Raw genomic sequence first — 21232 nt, forward strand, 5'->3', positions numbered from 1 at the left:
GATAGCTATACTTGTTTTGGAAATTTGATATTTTAGATTGCATAAATTATCAAATTTCCTTCCAAAACACTCTGAAGGTTACCCTATTTTACGGCATCACTAACCTTACGTTTCTCCCCAGATAATGATACTGTGGGCCTGCGATCGGCCGGCCCCGGCCCGGAAGCGGTGGCCTTCGACGGGGCACATTCCACTGCACGTGATAAGCGGTGGCCCCAACGAGGAACGCCCCAGCATATCCCAAAGATTCTTTCCCCACGAGCACATCGAAACGGACGCCGTGCTCTCGCTGGACGAGGATGCCATCCTGAACACGGACGAGCTCGACTTTGCCTACCAGGTGTGGCAGGACTTTCCGGATCGCATCGTGGGCTATCCGGCGAGGGCGCACTTCTGGGATGACACCAAGGTAATACAGAAGCGGGGAACCTTTAATTTATGCATGCAATTATTAACCTCATTCATCTGGCTTCTAGAACGCCTGGGGCTACACGTCCAAGTGGACCAACTACTACTCAATCGTGCTGACGGGAGCCGCATTCTATCATCGGTACTACAACTATCTCTACACCAACTGGTTGTCTTATCTGTTGCTGAAAACGGTGCAGCAGTCCTCCAACTGCGAGGACATCCTGATGAATCTACTGGTGTCGCATGTCACCCGGAAGCCACCAATTAAAGTAACGCAGCGGAAGGGGTACAAGGATCGGGAAAGTGGGAGGTGAGTACGGGACGGAACGCAATACGGACACTAGTTAACGACAATAGACGAATTCCATGTCAAATCGGTCAGTCACCGAACTCGACTATCCTCTATATGGATTAAATTTTAGATATGTTTGCGGTATGTTTTCCATATTCTGACCATTTTGATTCAAAAGTATGAGTTTTTATGGATTATAATAAAAAAAACGAAACTGTTAATTTTAGAAAAAAAAACGCTGCAAATTTGAACTTGAAAAATTTGAAAATAAACCATAAATTTTAATTTGTGCGAAAACTCCATTAGCAATATTCTTTGTTAGTTTTCGTCATAGAATTTAATTGCTTATTTTATGACAGATACGCTTGCAATTTTTGTCCACTGGATGCAAGTAACTGATACTTAAGAAGACTGCGTAACACGCGTATCTGTCACGCAATAAGGGCGGATTAGGAACGGACAATACTCAAATATCTTTTCTTTTATTCTTTTACGAATAATTAGAATACGAATCTTGAAATATGTTTGTACCATAATGAACTAAAGGCTTATTCCAACATGGCTCCCCGCCCATCGACAACCAGCAACCCAGTGGCTCCAAACGACCGCGAAAGGACGAAATGGATTTATCTGATCCGAATGCCAGACTGTTGGCGAGTAACAAGTTTGCTGTGCTGCCAGTAGGCTCGACCTCCCCTCGAGCCCACGCTGCGAAAGTCCCGCAAATTTTTGCAGTGGGGAAGGATGTTGCTGTGCTTTGGAGCGTGCTTGCGGCCAAGCAAATTTTCCCGCTCTTTAAGCTCTGTGGTACCGGCAAGCTGGTAGTACACCTCGAAAAGGGCGAAAAAGACGCACCACAAGCTGGAAGTTATCGTTTTCATCCCCGACTTACGACTCGTAAGCAGTGAATCAAATTGTCATCAAAATAGACGAAATACAAACAACAAAGCAAGCTTACTCACAATCGTTTGTTGCAACTGTTGCGGATAAGGACACAATCCAAAGCAAAATTGTCATGACAATCACAGGGCGCAACATTGTTGCAACCTTTTCAACTCGCGATTAATCAGTTATTTTAAACACAAAACCAAATTTCTTTTATGGATGCTGTTCGATAGTGTGTCAATGTTTACCAACATGAAGAAAGTTTTCGAAAATTGCAACGCGAAGCCCAGAAAATCGCTGCGCACGTGGTGATCGTTCTTTGTCATATTCTGTTCAAGTGATGATAAACTGCTATTGCGGAATAAAATTGTTGCAACAAGAATAGGAGATGATAATGTCTATGTTGCCGCGTGTTGGGTGACAATTGATTCACTGCTCGTAAGACTTGACTGGTGCGCAAGGATGGAAAAAATCGACTCTAGCGACAAACGACTCAGTATCTGAACGGTCTAAGAGGGCCGTCGTTCTTGAAGCAGCATGATTTCAACACCTCACAACGCGCGCGTATCACATATACCTATATGGAGCATCCGATGCACTGTTTGTCGTGGGACAAACAGTTTGTCGGATGTTGTAACAAGTTGCGATTAACGTGAATCGGAACGCAATCACAGCAATATTTTTTGCCCAAATCATGCCCGAATGACTTACAGAACATAAACGGCATACCAAGCGACGAATCGTGGAATAAAAACGACAAAAATCCTCCAAAAATTTAAATTTTGCTTTACGAACTATTGATCGTTAGAGTACCTAAATGCCGAGCGATCCATTATTCGTTGAGCGTAGTTTGTTATGATGACTTGACGGCAAAAGGTTTATCGTTGTTGCGATGCATTCGTGAATTTTGTCAAGATCACTAGATTTCCATCCTTGCTGGTGCGGGTCCATTGCGATTGCTTTGCGGGACAACATAAACTGCACCTTGCTACCGAGCTTCCAGCTGCAAGTCATCGAGGCCGTTGGTGTTCTGGTGGATACCTCCATCGGCCCAATCAAAATCATCGCGGCATACTGTCCGAAGCAAACTACCATCAACGACGGAACATCGGCGGCCCTAAAACAAGATCTTATCAAGTTGACTCGGCGACAGGGGCAGGTCTTCCTAGCTGGTGACCTGAGCGCAAGGCACAAGGCATGAGAAAACACCCGGCGGAACAGAAATGGCCTCATCCTACAAAAGGACCTGGAAGAAGGCCACTACGCCATCATGAGCCCGGATCCTACCCACCTGAGCCGTTCCGGGGCCCACTCAACCATCGATGTCTTCTTGACCAATACATCTCCGTCATGACCTCAGCTAAGACCACTACCCGGTGGTGGCCGAAGTTGATTTCCTGATCAACCGGCATCGAGTCACCCGGTGCAAGTACCACCGTGTCGACTGGGGTCGGTTCCGACGGTGTGTCGACCCCAATTTCGGATACGAGGCTCCCCTGGCATCAGGCTTTGGAAAATTTAACGATCATTAACACACGAGCCATAATTTCATCCCATTAATCCGCCTGCATTCATACAGCACGCATGGCATTTATCGTTCGTGGAATGTAACGAGCAACGAAAGAAAAAACAAAGACCACCCACTCTTTGAAAGATGGAACGAATATTGCAACACGAACGCTTTATGCATCACTTAACATCAAGGCGTCGATAGGCACGTGGTGTACGCTCGGGTCTATCGATCGCAAGGTTCTTGGTTCGATTCCAGGTTGCCGCGTAAACGTTTTTTGTTTTCAAATTCTGGTTTCATAAGGCAAATTTATGAATTTCAATCCGATTTCTTGTGGAGAATTTGCATAAGGGGTTCCTATGTTTATCGATAGTCCATTTGTCTGAGTGCACATTTGCCATTCACGCGTGACATGTCAAACAACGTGTTATTTTTGGGAAAACCGGGCGCCCGTAGCCAAGTGGTTAGAGTCCGCGGCTACAAAGCAAAGCCATGCTGAAGGTGTCTGGGTTCGAATCCCGGTCGGTTCAGGATCTTTTCGTAATGAAAATTTCCTTGACTTCCCTGGGCATAGAGTATCATCGTACCTGCCACACGAGATACGAATGCGAAAATGGCAACTTTGGCAAAGAAAGCTCTCAGTTAACAACTGTGGAAGTGCTCATAAGAACACTACGCTGAGAAGCAGGCTCTGTCCCAGTAAGGACGTAATACCAAGAAGAAGAAGGGCGCCCGTAATGGGAGCCTGGAATCGGAAAATCCTACAGCAAAGTTTTCGATAATTTGTAAATTAATGTGTTTTACATTTGAATTTGGATTGTTGATAGCGACTGGTTTTACACCATCGATTGATGTGTTTTACAATTAGTGAAAATTCATTTGTGAAACACGTTGAGCGAACTTTGATGATCAGAAATGCGAGGATTATTATAGAGAGACCGTTTTCCGTGACCCGACCGGTCGATACGGTATACAAATACCTAATCATCTTGTGCATGAACGAATGATAAGAGCATCAATAGTGCCTGTGATTGAAATTGGTTAGAGCACAAATTGGCGGAGGAATTCCTCCGTCCTCCACCTCTCTGCGTCACATGACCCAGATTCAGGATGACCAAGAGCGTGGCTTGATGGTTTATTATCATCTATACCATCCCGTCACCAAGGAGTCCTGCTCAACTACAAAAGTGAGAGTGGTGTTTAATAAGTCTGCTAGAACAGGTTCCGGTTACTCAACGATTCCTTGCTTGTTGGACCAGTTGTACAGGACGAGTTTAGTTTCGTTCTCCGATTTCGCAAGTTCCCGGACATCTAGACAATGTATCGCCAAAATGCTTCGCTTATAGGAGATTAGAACGCCAAGATAAGGAATTGAGATGGACGATTGGGAAGATCAGTGCTCTTGGGCTGGCAAACAAGAATGTCCAATGCTTGATTGTTTTGCCGCCTCTAAGAATATGGTCATTATGGTCTAACACCTACTTCCAAGATAACCTCCCGTACCAATGGTGATCGCCAGTTATCTACAGCAAATGGAATCTCGAATCGATCAGGTATTGCTTGATGATTGCACAGCACCGACATATTCAACGTCAAAATCTATCGTGGTGCCTGATAATTGTAAAAATGTGCTTCAAACGTCCTGTCGTTAACAGTGAACGGTACGGACGCCCGCCTCAGCATGACCTTCAGCGTCTGAAATAAACGGATGTCGCCACTGCATCGTTCTACATCTCTAGCAAGCGTAACCGGAATACGTTTTGCTTGCTGAAACCCTTCTTTGCTGTTGTACTATAGCAAAAGTATATAAGTGGAACTCATCAAGATGAGTCCGTAAAAGTTGATCGCTTGTCTGCATCGGCTGATAGTAAGAACCTGGCAGACATAATATCTGCAAGAGGAGTAGAGCCAAGGGGTTAGATACTCTATCTACAGAAAACGTTAGTGCTTATCTATCTGTCTTTTCTTCTATCTGTAATACTAGTATAGTGATTGTCAAGGGCTTGAACACAAGTTACTGGAGGGTAACAGACGAAGAGAGTGATAGGAGATAATATAATATATGCACTCATTAGAAAAAATAACGTCATTGGACTCCACGGCTTTCGTATACCAACTCGTAAAACGATAATGATTGACGTTTTAACTTTAGACTGGTTGGATAATGGAGGAGTACAGGTGATACTAAACATCCACGTATGCAGTATACAGCGCGAGATGGTTTATATTAGCGAGCTAAATCGTCATTGATTTAAACACATGAAATCCTAAAACTACGCATATGTTACTGCGTAGCATTTAGCAATGAGCATTTCAACTCACATTGAACGTTTTTAATGCTCATTATGTTGTTCATTGAGGTTCAGCTTATGGTTTTATTGATCGCTTCGCAAAATCCGTTCTGGAGAAATATTTAGTTCAGCAAAAACAATTGCAGTCAGTTCTTTCATAAGACACCACACATTTTTCTTCAACTTCTGTTTCTTAATTATTTTCATTGAATGTGGCTGACTTTTTTACTGGAATACAAGTTGTAATATTACCTTAGATATCATATAAGTCGGTTAAAAAACCGTTAGGAATTATAATTAGTATAATGTGGGTAGCAGGGTCTGGTAGAAAACTTTACTGAATATACATATGTATTTTAAAACGATTTTTAATGTTATTACGGTCTATCATCACCATGTAATGTTTTCATCTTTGAATCAAAGTCATAATTCACTTCTTTAAAACATAGACCTTCTAATCATCATATAGGTGCAGAAAAATATGTGTATTCTATCGATAAAAAATATAGCAAAAATATGATAAAATACATAGAAAATCCATCTCGAACCATGCGGAATAACTTTTTTCCCCCACGACGGATATTTTTGACCCCATACCAACATTTTCTTGTCTCATTTAGATCTTTCAAATGACATATGAATCATTTGTGTACATTCCGGGCCCAGATTTGCCCAATCTCCTTTGTAATTAATATTTACATTTTGAGTACTTTCCTATTTTACCATTGTATGTTTTTGACCCATTGTCATACCCAGTGAAAAAAAATGGCAACTTCGGGAGAAGTAATAATCGATGTCATTTTAGTTAAGTTCTATCTTCAAGATTCATATTTTAATATCAAAACGTTTTTTATTTTTATCAAAATACCCAAAATTTTGTAAATTGGTCAAAAGTTACTCTTAGATCTTTTTTTCAATATCTATTATGAAGTTTAAAAAACATTAATATCGTTATCGTGAAATTTAATATTTAAGCTTTATTTTTTATTGAAAAACAAAACAAGATTGTCGAGCACGATTTTTGATATTTCAACCCATTCGGCATGGAATTAGCCTATTTTGAAACACCATATGATTCCAAGACAGTGACGCAATTCGGTTGGGCTCCATCATTCAATTTAAAATCACAATTCGATTTAAAAATACCCCTCTCAGACTATTAGAGGCAATTTGGCGCGACCCAAACTTCGCCTACGACCCTTCGCTATTTACTTAATGACTGCTGACTGACCGTCCTCATTCGTAAAAGGATAATACTCGAGCAAGGGTCCAGCATACAAGAATACAGTTCGCCCATTCTCACTTCTGCTGGACGCAATTCACACTTCACCCCTCAGCCAGGATCGCCATTCCTCGCCATGTTCCGGGGAGATATTCGTCGCTTTTCATTGAGCGTGAAGTGGACGTGACTTTGATAGTAATGATACCCTTTCTCAATTTCTGGACGGAATGTGGACGCCGGCAGCAGAAAGCAGATTGCATTGATGCGCCCTTTGCTTCCCCCATTCCACGGTATCTTCTCTGAGCTGTCTGCTGTTTTGGCTTCACGCTGTCAGCGTGTGTGTGCGATACGGAAACGGAAACTCGTTTTTAGTCGGAAGAGTCGGATTTGTGATGTAGTTGGCTAGTTTTTGGAGTTAGGTGCAGTTAGAAAAGACTGGAATCGACAGAGTCGACCACACAATCGCGATGCATTCGATGGCTTTTCATGAAACTTTGATTTGATATAACATTGATGGTTTGGGAACCAGAACTAATTCAAATGTTAAAATGATTAGTTACTCTGACACGATTTTAAAATTTTGTACAAAACATGGTTCAATTCCTTCATTAGTATCATTTCAAACATTACATTCATTTCTTATATCTATGTGTACTGAGGTAAACATCACTACCATCTTAATCTTAATTTTTATCTAGCATGAGCCCTAGATACTTTACTTCATCATATCTACTTGAAGGTTTCAAATAAAGAGCTTTTGGTTTATGTGGGAATATTATAAGTTGAGTTTCGGAAGCATTAGGAGAAATCATCCATTTTTGCAAGTATGAACAAAAGATATCCAAACTTTTTTGCAAACTACTACAGATACATGCAAGCTTCGTCCTTTGGCGGAGAGGCCTTTGTTATCCGCAAAAGATTTTTGATATCTTTGAGGTAACTCAGGTAGGTCAGATGTGAAAATATTGTATAACATTGGTCCCAAAATGTTGCCTCGAGGAACACCAGCTCTTACAAAAAGTCTTTCAGACTTGGAGTCCTGATAATCAAACTAAAGTGTACGATTTAACTGATAAAAAAGTTTAATTCTAACATTGTATGTTGAAAATTGAAGTTTTTTCTTTAATTTTATAGTCAAATCTTCAACTAGTTAAACATCGTAGAATGCTTGAGCAAGACCAGTTGAATAAACTTCAGTTTTGTTGGAACGAATTAAATTCGTTACACGTAAAAGTTGATGAGTGGTCTAAAGTCCATGTCGGAATCCGAATTGTTCCTTGGCGAAAACTGAATTTCCGTTGATGGGGACCATCATTTGGTTCAAAATAACTTTTTCTTCCTTTGAAATTGATAAACTTCTCTACTCATGATCAGCCGACCCTGCAACTCAATGAACCGCGAATGTCCAACCACGGAACGTGGTGTCGGTTACGATACGTATCAATTTACCTAATGATGATCCTGGCTGGTTATCCGACAATACAGACGGATTTGCGGTAGCGGTACGGAGGGAAATGTACTTAGCTTGTGTAATTATCAAAGTTGGTTGGAATCCGTTACTGGCTCAGCATGCGAAATCTTCTATCGTGTGTGAGTGTGCATTGCAAAGCAAAGTGCACCCTGCTAGGGGGTGCCATGTCTCGTACAGGAAATAGAATGCAACTTTGCTAATGGAATTCGTACACGTCCGTGTAACTGGCTCACATTTGCACACACGGACACACGCTTCGACTAAACGCTCATTCGGAACTGATTCGTTCATGCTATGCTTATTCTTTTGCAGATCTCCCTGGAACGATCCGGATCACTTTATACAACGACAAAGTTGTCTCAACACGTTTGCGGCAGTGTTTGGGTAAGTTATTTTGTAATCACATGTCTCTCGTTCGGAAATGTTTTGAAATCTTTTTATAGTTCAATTTTTGTGAAGTCCATCTATGAGTCTCTAAGGACATTCTTTTATGCACAAGAGGACAAGTACTTCGAACATTTTTTTTAAATATATTGTTTCAGATTTTGTTAGATGTCATCTTCAAAATACTTCAGAAATGACTTCTATATTATTCTCACGAACGTCATTATCATGTTTAAAAAAATTAGCGGGTGACCAGTAGGACGATTCCAAATTTGAAAATCCAATCTCCCATATCTGCTATACCACCCTTACTATAAGAAAAGTGTGAATTTTTTTTTTTTTTTGTGTTGATGTTGATGTTGACCCAAAGACGATGTAGGTTTATATGGAAATAACTATGGAAAGCTTTGGAAAAATGTTCCAAACACGTTAGTACTGTAATGTAATTTATCACCCCATAGTGAAAACTCATTATTCAAATATTAATGGAGGATGTTGCTGAAGAAACAAATCTCTTATGAGCTAATATTGTTTTCGATATTTGTAGCTGTTTGCATGGTTATAATACTATATGAAGTCAAATAATAGCAAATTCATGGATATCTCATGTCCTGTCCGTCGGATTAAAAGGCTTTATTCAGCAAATTTCTTTATTTCGATTTGAAGACTGAGTTTTGGCTATGGGATGATAAGTTTGTTCTTACATTCTTGTACAAACGTGTTTGGAACATTTTTCCAAACATCACCATAGTTTTTTTTCACCAACATCGTCTTTGGGCACCTATAAATCACCACGTAGAAATCTGAAAAATTCACAGATCATTGTTTTTATGGTTAGGAGGATAACGAAGTTATGGGAGATTTGATTTTCAAACTTTTTTGTCACTACGGCGACCAGGTGCCCAATGATCAAAACCGACACAACTTCAACATGGTTCCTGGTTATTTGGCCGAACGCCATTTGGCCGAATGCCATTTGGCCGGAAGGGTCACTTGGCCGGAAGGGTCATTTGGCCGAATGCCGATTGGTCGAAATTTAAAACTAATAGTGAACTACACCCCAGCAATACTCATGTCATATTAGTGTATTATCAACTAATATATGACCAAAACTAGTCATATATCAGTTGATAATACACAAATATAACATGTGTGTTGCTCGGGCAGCCAGCATGCATTTGTAATGAAATTCAAATAACATATTCGGCTTATTCTGAAAAATAGGATAAATCATCATTGATATACAATTGTACATACAATTAGCTTTTTAGTGTTTGTTCAAGAAACATTCAGTGCTGAAAAAAGAACATCTTATATGTAAGCAATCATTCACTTCTCTGCTAGCAGTAATAGCTGCTATCAGAGGGTGTTGCATTGTATTTGTAGTCAGCTTTTGACAGTAACTAGAACAATGTATGACTTCCCTTGAAAGAACCGCCTATGATCTGTTACCGTACAGTAACATTTTGCTTTTGATTGATGTGGGACGGTAGGAGAATGAAATGTAAGTTAGCCAACGTCCAAATCAAATGGGCGGCTTGGGGGAGCTAACGCTCAAAACGCAGGCCTACGAATGGGTGGCTGCGTGTGCTACTCAATAAAAGCGGAGGTGGCAAAACGCGGAACCCACACCGAAGGTGATGAGTGCTGGTAGAGCGAAGGATCGGAGATAGGCAGTAAGTTAGCATCTCTCAACCAAGTCAGAAGTGTCGGATCATCAAGGTAGAGTCGAGTGGAAAATAACCACGTCACGCCGGTCTTGTTCAGACCCTTAGCCAACGAGTGGTATCAGTCATCGGGTGCTACCGGAGAAATATCGGTTTGACCCACGTCTATCTGGTTTCTGGGCAAGCAATCAGCCAAGCAATACGGTGGGTATCCCGCCTCGACGAGCCGGCCCCAACGACTAAAGTGGATCGAACGTTTTGGGTTCGTTGGCCATCATCAGGCTCTCTAAGTCGACCACGTGGAGGTCCATCCACTGCTCAGGATCGCCGTATAGTTTCTTCGGGCGGATATTGAAGCCACCTCGTCAAACTGGTGGTACAGTCGAGTCATCTCAAGTCCGCCACCCCGACGCCGTTTACCCTGTAGTGAAAAAGAAGTTCAGCCAGCCCATGACGACCGCCTTCGGTAGCATATGGTCCCCCAGCGCTCCAGTCGACTGCTCCGTCACTCCGAATCCCAGCACGAAGTAATTGGGACCTTCAGCCCCGCAGCATTGCACCATCCGTCCCCGAGTCTTCAGCACCGCCCACTCCGCCGTCCATCGCCGGTGGTAATTGCCTTCCTCTACCGAGTTTCGTCACCCCTCGCCGCCCACGATCATTCGAATAAAAACCGTAAGTTAAATCCTCATCATTTTAGGACTCCCACATCCGAAGCTCTCCCCTACTATATACGCCCTGGGACCCGGGAGACAGAAGACGGCCTTTGGTGCCCACCCCGGAAGCGGCCGTTGGCTGTAGACCAGCTGCTTGGGGCTTAGGCCAGTCCTCTTCTGGGACTGAGCATCTTCTCCCGGGGTCAACTCGTTTCAATGGCGCCCAACGTAAAAGTAGGAACAGGTTCCTAGGAGAGAAAAAATATTCTCGAATATTTTTTCTTCACTAGTAGTGGGGGAGTTTCAAATAGCTTAATTTGAAAGTCACTCTGGTCAGGCTAGAGACGGAAAAATAACGTTTTCTTGTGGTTCGCGTTTTCAAAGCCGCTTGGCGAAGTAGAAATACGTTGTGGAAAGCAACGCGAGTGTGCATTTTGCGTCACTTCGGCTATCTGATACTTTCTAAACTAATCACCAATTTCTATAGGCCTCTGGGTGTTTGAAGTCGAAGATTAGAGTTGTGAGTTGGGGTTTTAACAACCAACGACAGTAGTTTAAAAGCTCCCATTTTGCATTTAGTATCCCGTTGCAAATTCCGTTAAAATGCCACCTCGCGTATCCGTGTCCGGTCCGGACTTTAGCACCCTTTATAGGGGAATGAGGGTAGACTATTTGTCTCCCGAAGAGCTCAATTACGAGCTTTTCTTACGAAACATTATCATAGGGGATGACCAATCGTGTTGCAAACGTCGCCGGCGGTTAAAACAGATAATGAAAAATGAACGAGAAGGTCATGAGTTTATAATACATTATGATCAGGATCCTGAAGACGATCTTAAGACCTGTCGGTATCTGTTTCGGGAACACGAACAGACTCTTTCTAAATCCCCAAGTGAGCAGGTGAAAAACACTTGTAAAGCTCGCTTGTTGCATTTGGGACATCGACTCGCCATTGTGAAAAATCACGCGATCGGTGAATGTAAGACACAAGCTATCGAAGCATTTCGCAGTGTGCTTGATCTTTTTTCGGAGCACTTCTGGTCCGATGATGCGTTTTACGCGGAGACCGGTGGCGATTCCAATGAGGACGACTTGTTGGACGAAGCTGTCGGGGGTAGCGATGACCCACCACAAACCTTTCAAGCGCAATACGTAACTACTGAGCAGTTCAACCAAGCGATGACTGATGTTGGAAGTCTAATTAAAGCTTTGGCTTCCCAGATCAGTGGCATGAGGGAAGAGATTCAAAAGATTTCTCAACCCGCCCAGCCTTCAAACAACAATGACACCAATCCTTTCCGGCAACCACTCGAGAGACCAGGACAACTTCCCCCTTCTTCCAGAGGAAGTTGGACAAATCCTAATGCAGACAGACCTGCGGTTCCTCCTAAGGTCACTTTTAAAAAGAGTACTGGTTTTCCGGAGTCTACCACAATTGGGGGAGACAACTTGAACAATTCTTTCCTACGTAGATTGGATGAACTTTCTTTCACGTCCTCTGTTCAAGATAACCCGCAAAGGGCTAGCAATAATGCTCCCACAAGGGTGCAATATGCGCCGCCCGCTCTCCAAGCAACTCCACAGCGCAAGGTAGTACCGGTGTCTCAATGGAAGATTAGAAAATACTCAGGAACAGACCAAGGTTTGGGATTGAATGATTTTCTGTCTCACATTCATCAGTTGGCCATATCCGAACACGCCTCCGCCGATGATTTATTCGATTCGGCCATCCATTTGTTCGATGGCGCAGCCCTAAGCTGGTACACAGCTCGGCGCAACCAAAACACTCTTTTTGGTTGGGATCATTTGCTTCGGGAGCTCAAATACGAATTCCGACATCCCGATTTGGACTCAGTACTCCGCAGTAAAATTTACCAAACGAGGCAACAGAAAGGCGAATCGTTCCAACAATTTTATTTGCAGATCGAGAAGCTTTTCCAGGCAATGGATTACCCGATCACAGAGCAAGAAAAGGTGGAGATTCTCAAAGCCAATCTTCGCTACGATTGTCGCAAAGCGTTGATTGGGAGAAATATTCGAACTCTTGAAGAGTTAATCAAAATTGGGAAGGATTTGGATGCCACTGATTTCTCCGCTTTTTCTAAAGTATTCGGTACCAACAAACGGGAAGCTTGTGCGATAACCGCAGGATCCAGTGGTTCTGCGGGATCTAGAACTTTCTACTCGCGGAATAAACCTCAAGAACCGAAGAACGTATCTGATCAGTTTTCGAAAAACTTCAAAACTGGCGCTAGTGGACAAAAGGGGTCGTCGAATAAGTCGAACAATTCGCAGTTCGATTCCAAGAACATGGAAAAAAGTCCATGTAACACCTCAACTCCGAAAGAAACGTATGCTGGTCCGAGTAAGTCGAGTGCATTACTGAAAATGGTATCGAATTACCGTCCTCCATCGAATGACGAATGTTTCAATTGTGGAGAAGAACACGATTTGTCAGACTGTCCCATCCCTCGCAGAGTATTTTGCGATGCGTGTGGCTTTAAAGGCTACACGAAGAGTAATTGTCCGTACTGTTTAAAAAACCAGATGCGGAAGTCCTAAAGTCGCTGGAACTTCCGCAAGCGCAAAACGAAGCAGATTTCATCAGCTGGCTCTCGGAACTGGGTCAGTTTTATGAGCCACGTTCGGATGAATCGGAGGATGAATCTGTTCCTCAACAAATTCATAAAATTACTCTTGATAACAGTTACGATGATCGCCCATATATTAATATTAACGTTTTCGATACTACAGTAACAGCGCTTCTCGACTGCGGAAGCAATCTTACTTTTATTAACCGAGCTTTGTACAACAAATTTCGACGAGCTAAGATCAGGGAACCTTCCACACTGGTTGAACTCAGAACGGCCGATGGCTCCCGTCTAGAGATTATCGGAGAAGTGCTCCTTCCCTATACATTCAATGGTAAGACCCGCGTGCTACCAACTTTGGTGGCGCCAGCACTGACCAAGGAATGTATCTGTGGGATGGACTTTTGGAAGATATTTGGGATCTATCCCGCAATCGCTTCCATTGCTACTTCCTCGTCAGAGATGCTTCCTTCGTCGGAATCTCCAAAGGCTGACCTTACCGACAATCAACACCAAATCCTAAATCGCAGCAAAAAGCTTTTCAAAGTGGCAACTGCGGAAAACTTAGACATTACCCACCTTTATGAGCACACAATCACTCTAAAGGAGGAGTACAAAGGCTCAAAACCCGTGAGATTGTATCCATACCCGATCGCTCCAAAAATCCAGGAAGGACTCTTCCTAGAACTGGAAAGGATGCTTGCCCGGGGTATAATTGAAGAGTCGAACTCAGACTGGTCCTTGAACATTGTTCCGGTTCGAAAACCCTCAGGGGCTATACGTCTTTGTCTTGATGCTCGTAAGCTCAACGAGCGGACCGTACGTGACGCTTATCCCCTCCCGCATCCTGGACGCATCCTTGGCCGCTTACCGAAAGCCCGCTACCTGTCGACAATCGACCTTTCGGAAGCATTCCTGCAGATTCCCTTAGCGCAGGAATCTCGTCGGTATTGTGCGTTCAGTGTGCAAGGAAAGGGGATGTTCCAGTTCACCCGCCTTCCCTTCGGCTTGATCAACAGTCCCGCCACACTGGCACGGTTGATGAACCGAGTATTAGGTCAGGGTGTGCTGGAACCGAATGTCTTCGTCTACTTAGACGATATCGTTATAGTAACGGAGACATTCGAAGAACACGTACGGTTGCTCGAAGAGGTCGCGAGACGACTTCGGGAGGCAAATTTGTCAATTAAGCTCGAGAAGTCACATTTTTGCTTAGATGAGATACCGTTCCTCGGCTACATCTTGTCTTCTCAAGGATTAACTGTTAATCCAGAAAAGATAAAACCGATAGTCGAGTACGAGCGTCCGAATACCATTACGAAGCTTCGACGATTCTTGGGGATGTCGAACTATTATCGGCGATTCATTGCCGATTATAGCAAGACAACCTCGGCCCTTTCTGAACTTCTGAAAACGAAGTCCAAAAATTTGAAATGGACCCCTGAAGCCGAAGAGGCGTTCCAAGACATCAAAGCTAAATTGATCACCGCCCCCATTTTGACCAGCCCAAACTTCAATAACGAATTCATAGTCCACACGGACGCGAGTGACTACGCCATTGCTGGCGTTCTCACTCAAAAAGTGGACGGACAGGAACGAGTGATTGAATATTATTCAAAAAAGCTCGCGACACCAGAACGGTCATATCATGCGACCGAAAAGGAAGGGCTTGCAGCCTTGCTTTCGATTGAGCACTTCCGAGGGTATCTCGAGGGGAGCCACTTTGTCCTGGTGACAGACTCTTCTGCTTTGACGTTTATTATGCGGTCAAAGTGGAAGAGTTCATCTCGTCTCAGTCGATGGAGTTTGTCCTTGCAAATGTACGACATGACCATCGTGCATCGCCGTGGGAAGGACAACGTTGTCCCTGATGCACTGTCGAGAAGTGTCATGGCAATATCAGTGAAATCTGACTGTGATTGGTTCAACTCCCTTAAACAACAAGTTGAGGATAAGCCAGGCGAGTATCCAGACTTTCGCCTGCATAACGGTCAATTGTTAAAATATGTATTCAACGATGAATTGGCCGATCATCGTTTCGATTGGAAGATTATACCCAGCCCGGAAGCTCGCTTGGATATAATCAAAGCCAGTCACGATGGTCTGATGCATATAGGAGTCGATAAAACTCTGGGAAAGATTCGCCAGCAGTTCTATTGGCCGAACATGTTCCGGGAGGTGAGAGAATATGTTAGGAAATGTTCCGAATGCAGACAAATTAAACCCCCAAATGTGTCAACCACGCCGCTAATGGGAGACATGCGTCAAGCCTTTCGTCCCTGGCAAATTATTGCCCTTGACTATATTGGTCCCCTTCCACGCACTACGTTCGGGAAGCAGTACATTTTAGTGACAATGGACCTTTTTAGTAAGTGGGTGCAATTACGTGCGTTCCCCCAGATTTCGGCGAAATCTCTTTGCACCGAGTTAGTGGATCACTGGTTTTTCCGTAATTCGGTACCAGCTATTGTGCTAACTGATAACGCTACTACCTTCACTTCCCGAGAATTCCGCAATCTGCTGGACCGCTTCGAGATCCAACAGTGGTTAACTTCACGTTACCACTCTCAAGCGAATCCGGTGGAACGCGTGAATCGCGGCATTAACACGGCAATCCGCTCTTATGCGCGTGATAATCAGAGATCCTGGGATTCTCGCTTATCAGAAATTGAGGTAGTTATTAACTCTACAATACATTCCTCCACTGGCTACAGCCCATTCCGGGTAGCCCGAGGAGAAGAGGTAATTTTGAAAGGTAGTGAGCACTCTCGTGTTGCAAGCGAAGGTGAAACCACGCTGGAAGAAAGAGTAGCTCGAATTAAAGAGCAAAACCCTCAGTTGTTTGCCCTAGTTCAAAAGAACTTAGTAAAGGCACACGCAACATCCACCAATACATATAATTTACGCAACCGTAAACCTGCTAAGCCTTTTGAGGTAGGCAATACGGTGTATAAAAGAAACACGAAGCTTTCAAATTCTAACGAATATTACAATTCGAAATTAGGAGCACAATATGTACCTTGTACGGTTGTTGCCAGACACGGTTCATCGTCCTACGAATTAGTTGATGCGCATGGACGCAATATTGGCGTATGGCCTGCTCAGTTGCTGAAAGCCGCAGGACAATGACCTTTGACGCTATTGTTGTAGCCTGTCTGATGATCGTAGAGGATCCGTTCCCGGTCACTGAGTCCGGCTTGTAGCGATCCTAGAATAATAAATTATGAAAAATGACCTTCTCTAGTAATTTTCAAATTGATAAGCTTACCCTCTGTCCTTGGCGCATTTTTCGTAGGCGTTCGCTAACCGCGGAGCGACTCCTGACGAAGTTCACGCTTCTTAGGAATCTTGTAGGAACAATTTTAATTACGTTAATTGTCTGCCGGAGGAGACGTCCTCAAATGGTGACATAAAAGATTAGACGCGCGCGGACTCCGTTCCACAATGGACGAGAGTCAACCGAAAACTGAAAACCAAATTCAAATCAATCGACTCACGAGAAGTCGGTCTAAGTAGTTCGCACAACCGACCAACTGTTATACGATCATTCGTACGTATGGCATACCGCAATACGCGAGAGTTTGCCTCGCGCCAAACGCCTAGCTCTCACGCAGCTTGCGCACGTGTAAGTTATCACGAAAACGTTTTGTTATAGTATTTTCGACCACAGTAGATTTTGTTAGGATAAAAAGCAAATTGTCTCTGAGATTACAATTAGATGATTAGTTTCGTCGTATCCTTCGTCCGAGTCGGTCCTGTCCCGCGAGACAGTCGGTGGCGTTAATAATGTATAGTCCACGATGTAAAGCGGGAATTACGGACGTGAAATGGAGTTTTTTTCACCTAGTTTTGTGTCGACCCCGCCCTCGAAAGCCCAGAGAGGTTGTGAGAGGTCAAGTTGTATTGTGATGCTGCTAGTTTTGACTATTTTGTAGTTCGCAAACTCGCGATGAATTCGTTGCAATACTCGTTTCGATTCATATAGTTTTCTTTCCCAGTTACTGTTATTTTTCCGTATTTAGTGCTCTTTTGTATAAGATCTGTACAGTTTAAATAATAATTCACTAGAACTAAAAAAAAAGAACAATTGTAAATTATCCTTTTTTTTCCTCTGACCAGAGGGGGACTGTTACCGTACAGTAACATTTTGCTTTTGATTGATGTGGGACGGTAGGAGAATGAAATGTAAGTTAGCCAACGTCCAAATCAAATGGGCGGCTTGGGGGAGCTAACGCTCAAAACGCAGGCCTACGAATGGGTGGCTGCGTGTGCTACTCAATAAAAGCGGAGGTGGCAAAACGCGGAACCCACACCGAAGGTGATGAGTGCTGGTAGAGCGAAGGATCGGAGATAGGCAGTAAGTTAGCATCTCTCAACCAAGTCAGAAGTGTCGGATCATCAAGGTAGAGTCGAGTGGAAAATAACCACGTCACGCCGGTCTTGTTCAGACCCTTAGCCAACGAGTGGTATCAGTCATCGGGTGCTACCGGAGAAATATCGGTTTGACCCACGTCTATCTGGTTTCTGGGCAAGCAATCAGCCAAGCAATACGGTGGGTATCCCGCCTCGACGAGCCGGCCCCAACGACTAAAGTGGATCGAACGTTTTGGGTTCGTTGGCCATCATCAGGCTCTCTAAGTCGACCACGTGGAGGTCCATCCACTGCTCAGGATCGCCGTATAGTTTCTTCGGGCGGATATTGAAGCCACCTCGTCAAACTGGTGGTACAGTCGAGTCATCTCAAGTCCGCCACCCCGACGCCGTTTACCCTGTAGTGAAAAAGAAGTTCAGCCAGCCCATGACGACCGCCTTCGGTAGCATATGGTCCCCCAGCGCTCCAGTCGACTGCTCCGTCACTCCGAATCCCAGCACGAAGTAATTGGGACCTTCAGCCCCGCAGCATTGCACCATCCGTCCCCGAGTCTTCAGCACCGCCCACTCCGCCGTCCATCGCCGGTGGTAATTGCCTTCCTCTACCGAGTTTCGTCACCCCTCGCCGCCCACGATCATTCGAATAAAAACCGTAAGTTAAATCCTCATCATTTTAGGACTCCCACATCCGAAGCTCTCCCCTACTATATACGCCCTGGGACCCGGGAGACAGAAGACGGCCTTTGGTGCCCACCCCGGAAGCGGCCGTTGGCTGTAGACCAGCTGCTTGGGGCTTAGGCCAGTCCTCTTCTGGGACTGAGCATCTTCTCCCGGGGTCAACTCGTTTCAGATCAAAAGAAGGAAAAATCTGTTATGAAAACTTAAGCAAGTGTAATGGAAAAAAAATTGTATCAGTATAACTAAAAAAAACTGCCGATGATCTAAAGAAGTTAAAAGTCCCAATTAAAATATATGCTAAATTATTGCCATCAGTTGTGAAATTAGTATAACTCAATAGAAATGCCTATGTTTAAAAAAAAGGAAAAAAATCGGATGAAATCTTTAAAAAATACTTAAAACCCTAGCACATCTTTCGTAACCCAGAGACAAGTCAACAAGCTTCGAGTCTTGACGCGATGTGTGGGATGCACAACTTCGTCCTGAATGGCCGAGTTGATTTTATCATTCTCTTGGAGCACTGATACAGTCGACTCTCCACATCTCGATGTTCTACATCTCGATATCTCTCCCTATGTCGATGATGTTTCCGGTCCCTTCAATCTGCATACATTTTCACCCTCCATACCTCGATAAGGAGGATCTCGATATCTCTCTATCTCGATGTGATTGTCGTTCCCGATTTTCTCTCCGTATGTCGATATGCCCATTATCAAAGGTTACTAGACTAGATTTAAGGGATTCAAAACAATTTGCGAAGACGAAATGACATCTGTTTGTTTTTGATTTTCCTAGTAACGGAGTGATTTTCAATCTAGTATTCATTAAAAATTTGTTCTAGGTCTCGATTTCTCCCTATCTCGATGGTCCCTTCGATATCGAGATGTGGAGAGGCGACTGTATAGCGACAAACATGACGTCCCGTCATATCATAAAAATAAACAATTTTATTAGCTGATCAGTTATTGGGGCCACACTAACGAATCCTACACATCACTGTACTGCCCATAACTGCATAAGAGTCACATTCGACATTTTTGACAAATCGGAGTTGATACCATGGAGAGCCATCAAATGATATGAAATGAACTTACTAAAATCTGTGAGATTGTTCTAGGAAATTCGAAAAAAAATACCAAGTTGTTTTGTCACATTGGTAAATATAATCGCATAACAGTCACATTGAGATTTTAAATGAGTCTTACAATGTAATAGCAATGAAATTTTTATCAGAATTATTTTCTGACTATTCACCTAGTATGCGATATGAGATGTACAAAATTTCAGTCTCAAATAAGCACTTTTGAGTTATTCGTAATTTTTTGAAATTTTGGTTTACTCCCATACTGTATTAAAATGCAAACTTGGTATCCCATTTACTCAATGCCTACTTTTGTCGAATGTTACAAATATGCAGTTATGGGCAGTTTAATAGCAATTTGATTATTTTTTTTGTTAGTAATTCGGTCAAACTATCCGTTCGGCCAGAATGCGTTCGGCCAAACAGCGTTCGGCCAAATGGTCGGACACCCTTTAACATATAGGGGCATTTTTGAAAACTTGTGAGAAATTGTGCAAAACTATTAAAAAAAAAAACAATTGTTATTGTGATTTGAATAAATTCTGGGGTAAAATTTACTGTACTGACGTAAGAAGATTCTATATTACTTAAGGGCTAGATAATGAAAATCTTTGATTTGATTTCTACGCTCTCATAGATGGATTCAGGAATCGAGTCTTATGTGTAATTCTACACATGAAACTTGCTCATACAAGAACTACTAACCATAATTTCTTCTCTCCCGTTCCAGCTACATGCCCCTGCTGCGATCGAACCTCCGTCTGGATCCGGTCCTCTACCGGGACTCGGTGTCAAACCTGAGGAAAAAGTACCGCCAAATCGAACTGGTCGGCAGCTAGCGGTTCCTGTACGTCTACTAAGTCACCGCGAGAGTGCGCTCTTTGAGCGCCGTATCTGAACGAGTCTAGTTTTGTATGTTAGATAAAGAAGTTTGACGTGATGACACGTGGATCTGTTATGTACCCACCATAGATCCGCGGACCGCAGAAGCTAGTTAAGGTGAAAGTGAGTTTTTCTAAGTAGTCCTTATTTTTTACCGGTGAAATAGTCAATGCAAATGTTAGTAACGAGGCAGTTTTTAACGTAAGTGAACAAAACAAAATCAACAAACACACTAGTGACGGAGAAGCAATTTCGCGGATTTGCAAACAATCGAACTGAAAATACATACACATTACACGCTAAAGCAGACTAAATCAATTCAGTGTGAGCGAACAAAAGAAAAATGGTTGTTATCGATAGGCGTTATGGCAATTTGTACATAGGCAATGTTAGGAGGAAATTGTGAACAAACCCTAACAGACATTGATACACTATTAGTAGAGGAAAAACAAGTAAGGACAAATACATATTGAACGGAAAGCGTTTTTATTCTAGTGCGATAAGTAGGACAAATTGTAGCGGGAGGACGAAGCAAATCAGTCTTGTAAAGAGCAGCTGCCAGAGGAGATAAAGTTACTCAATTGTTTAAGTTTTTAAGCGATAAAACAAATATTGAAAGAGATGTTTTTTTACTGCAAACAAACAGCAAGGTAGAGGGAAAGGAACGACGATGAGGTGTTTTGTTTCGAATGAGCCGAGGAAGTAGAACAAAGCTAACTGAAGACTTTATTTTGCAATAATACTGACTGATCGAGCGTTTGGGGGGAATAGTTTGAACAGTTATGCGAGTTTGATGAGAGCTGTAAAGATATACGGTTATATGGAGTGTCAATTGTCAGT

At 43.1% G+C, this 21232-nt stretch overlaps 1 protein-coding gene across 7 annotated transcripts in view; it reads left to right on the plus strand.

Annotated features, from left to right (window-relative positions):
* The window catches only part of LOC5578353 (exostosin-1), a 538741-nt gene extending 517720 nt beyond the window's left edge, over positions 1-21021 (plus strand). For all 7 annotated transcript variants that reach the window (XM_021850609.1, XM_021850605.1, XM_021850604.1 and 4 more), the window contains 4 exons: positions 122-409; positions 477-721; positions 8395-8466; positions 20241-21021. In XM_021850609.1, coding sequence (XP_021706301.1) covers positions 122-409; positions 477-721; positions 8395-8466; positions 20241-20349 — 714 coding nt within the window. In that variant the 3' untranslated portion in view covers positions 20350-21021. The remainder of the gene's footprint in view (positions 1-121; positions 410-476; positions 722-8394; positions 8467-20240) is intronic.
* Positions 21022-21232: the final 211 nt, after the last annotated feature.

Source organism: Aedes aegypti, chromosome 3, assembly GCF_002204515.2.
Source record: "Aedes aegypti strain LVP_AGWG chromosome 3, AaegL5.0 Primary Assembly, whole genome shotgun sequence".
Taxonomy (NCBI): domain Eukaryota; kingdom Metazoa; phylum Arthropoda; class Insecta; order Diptera; family Culicidae; genus Aedes; species Aedes aegypti.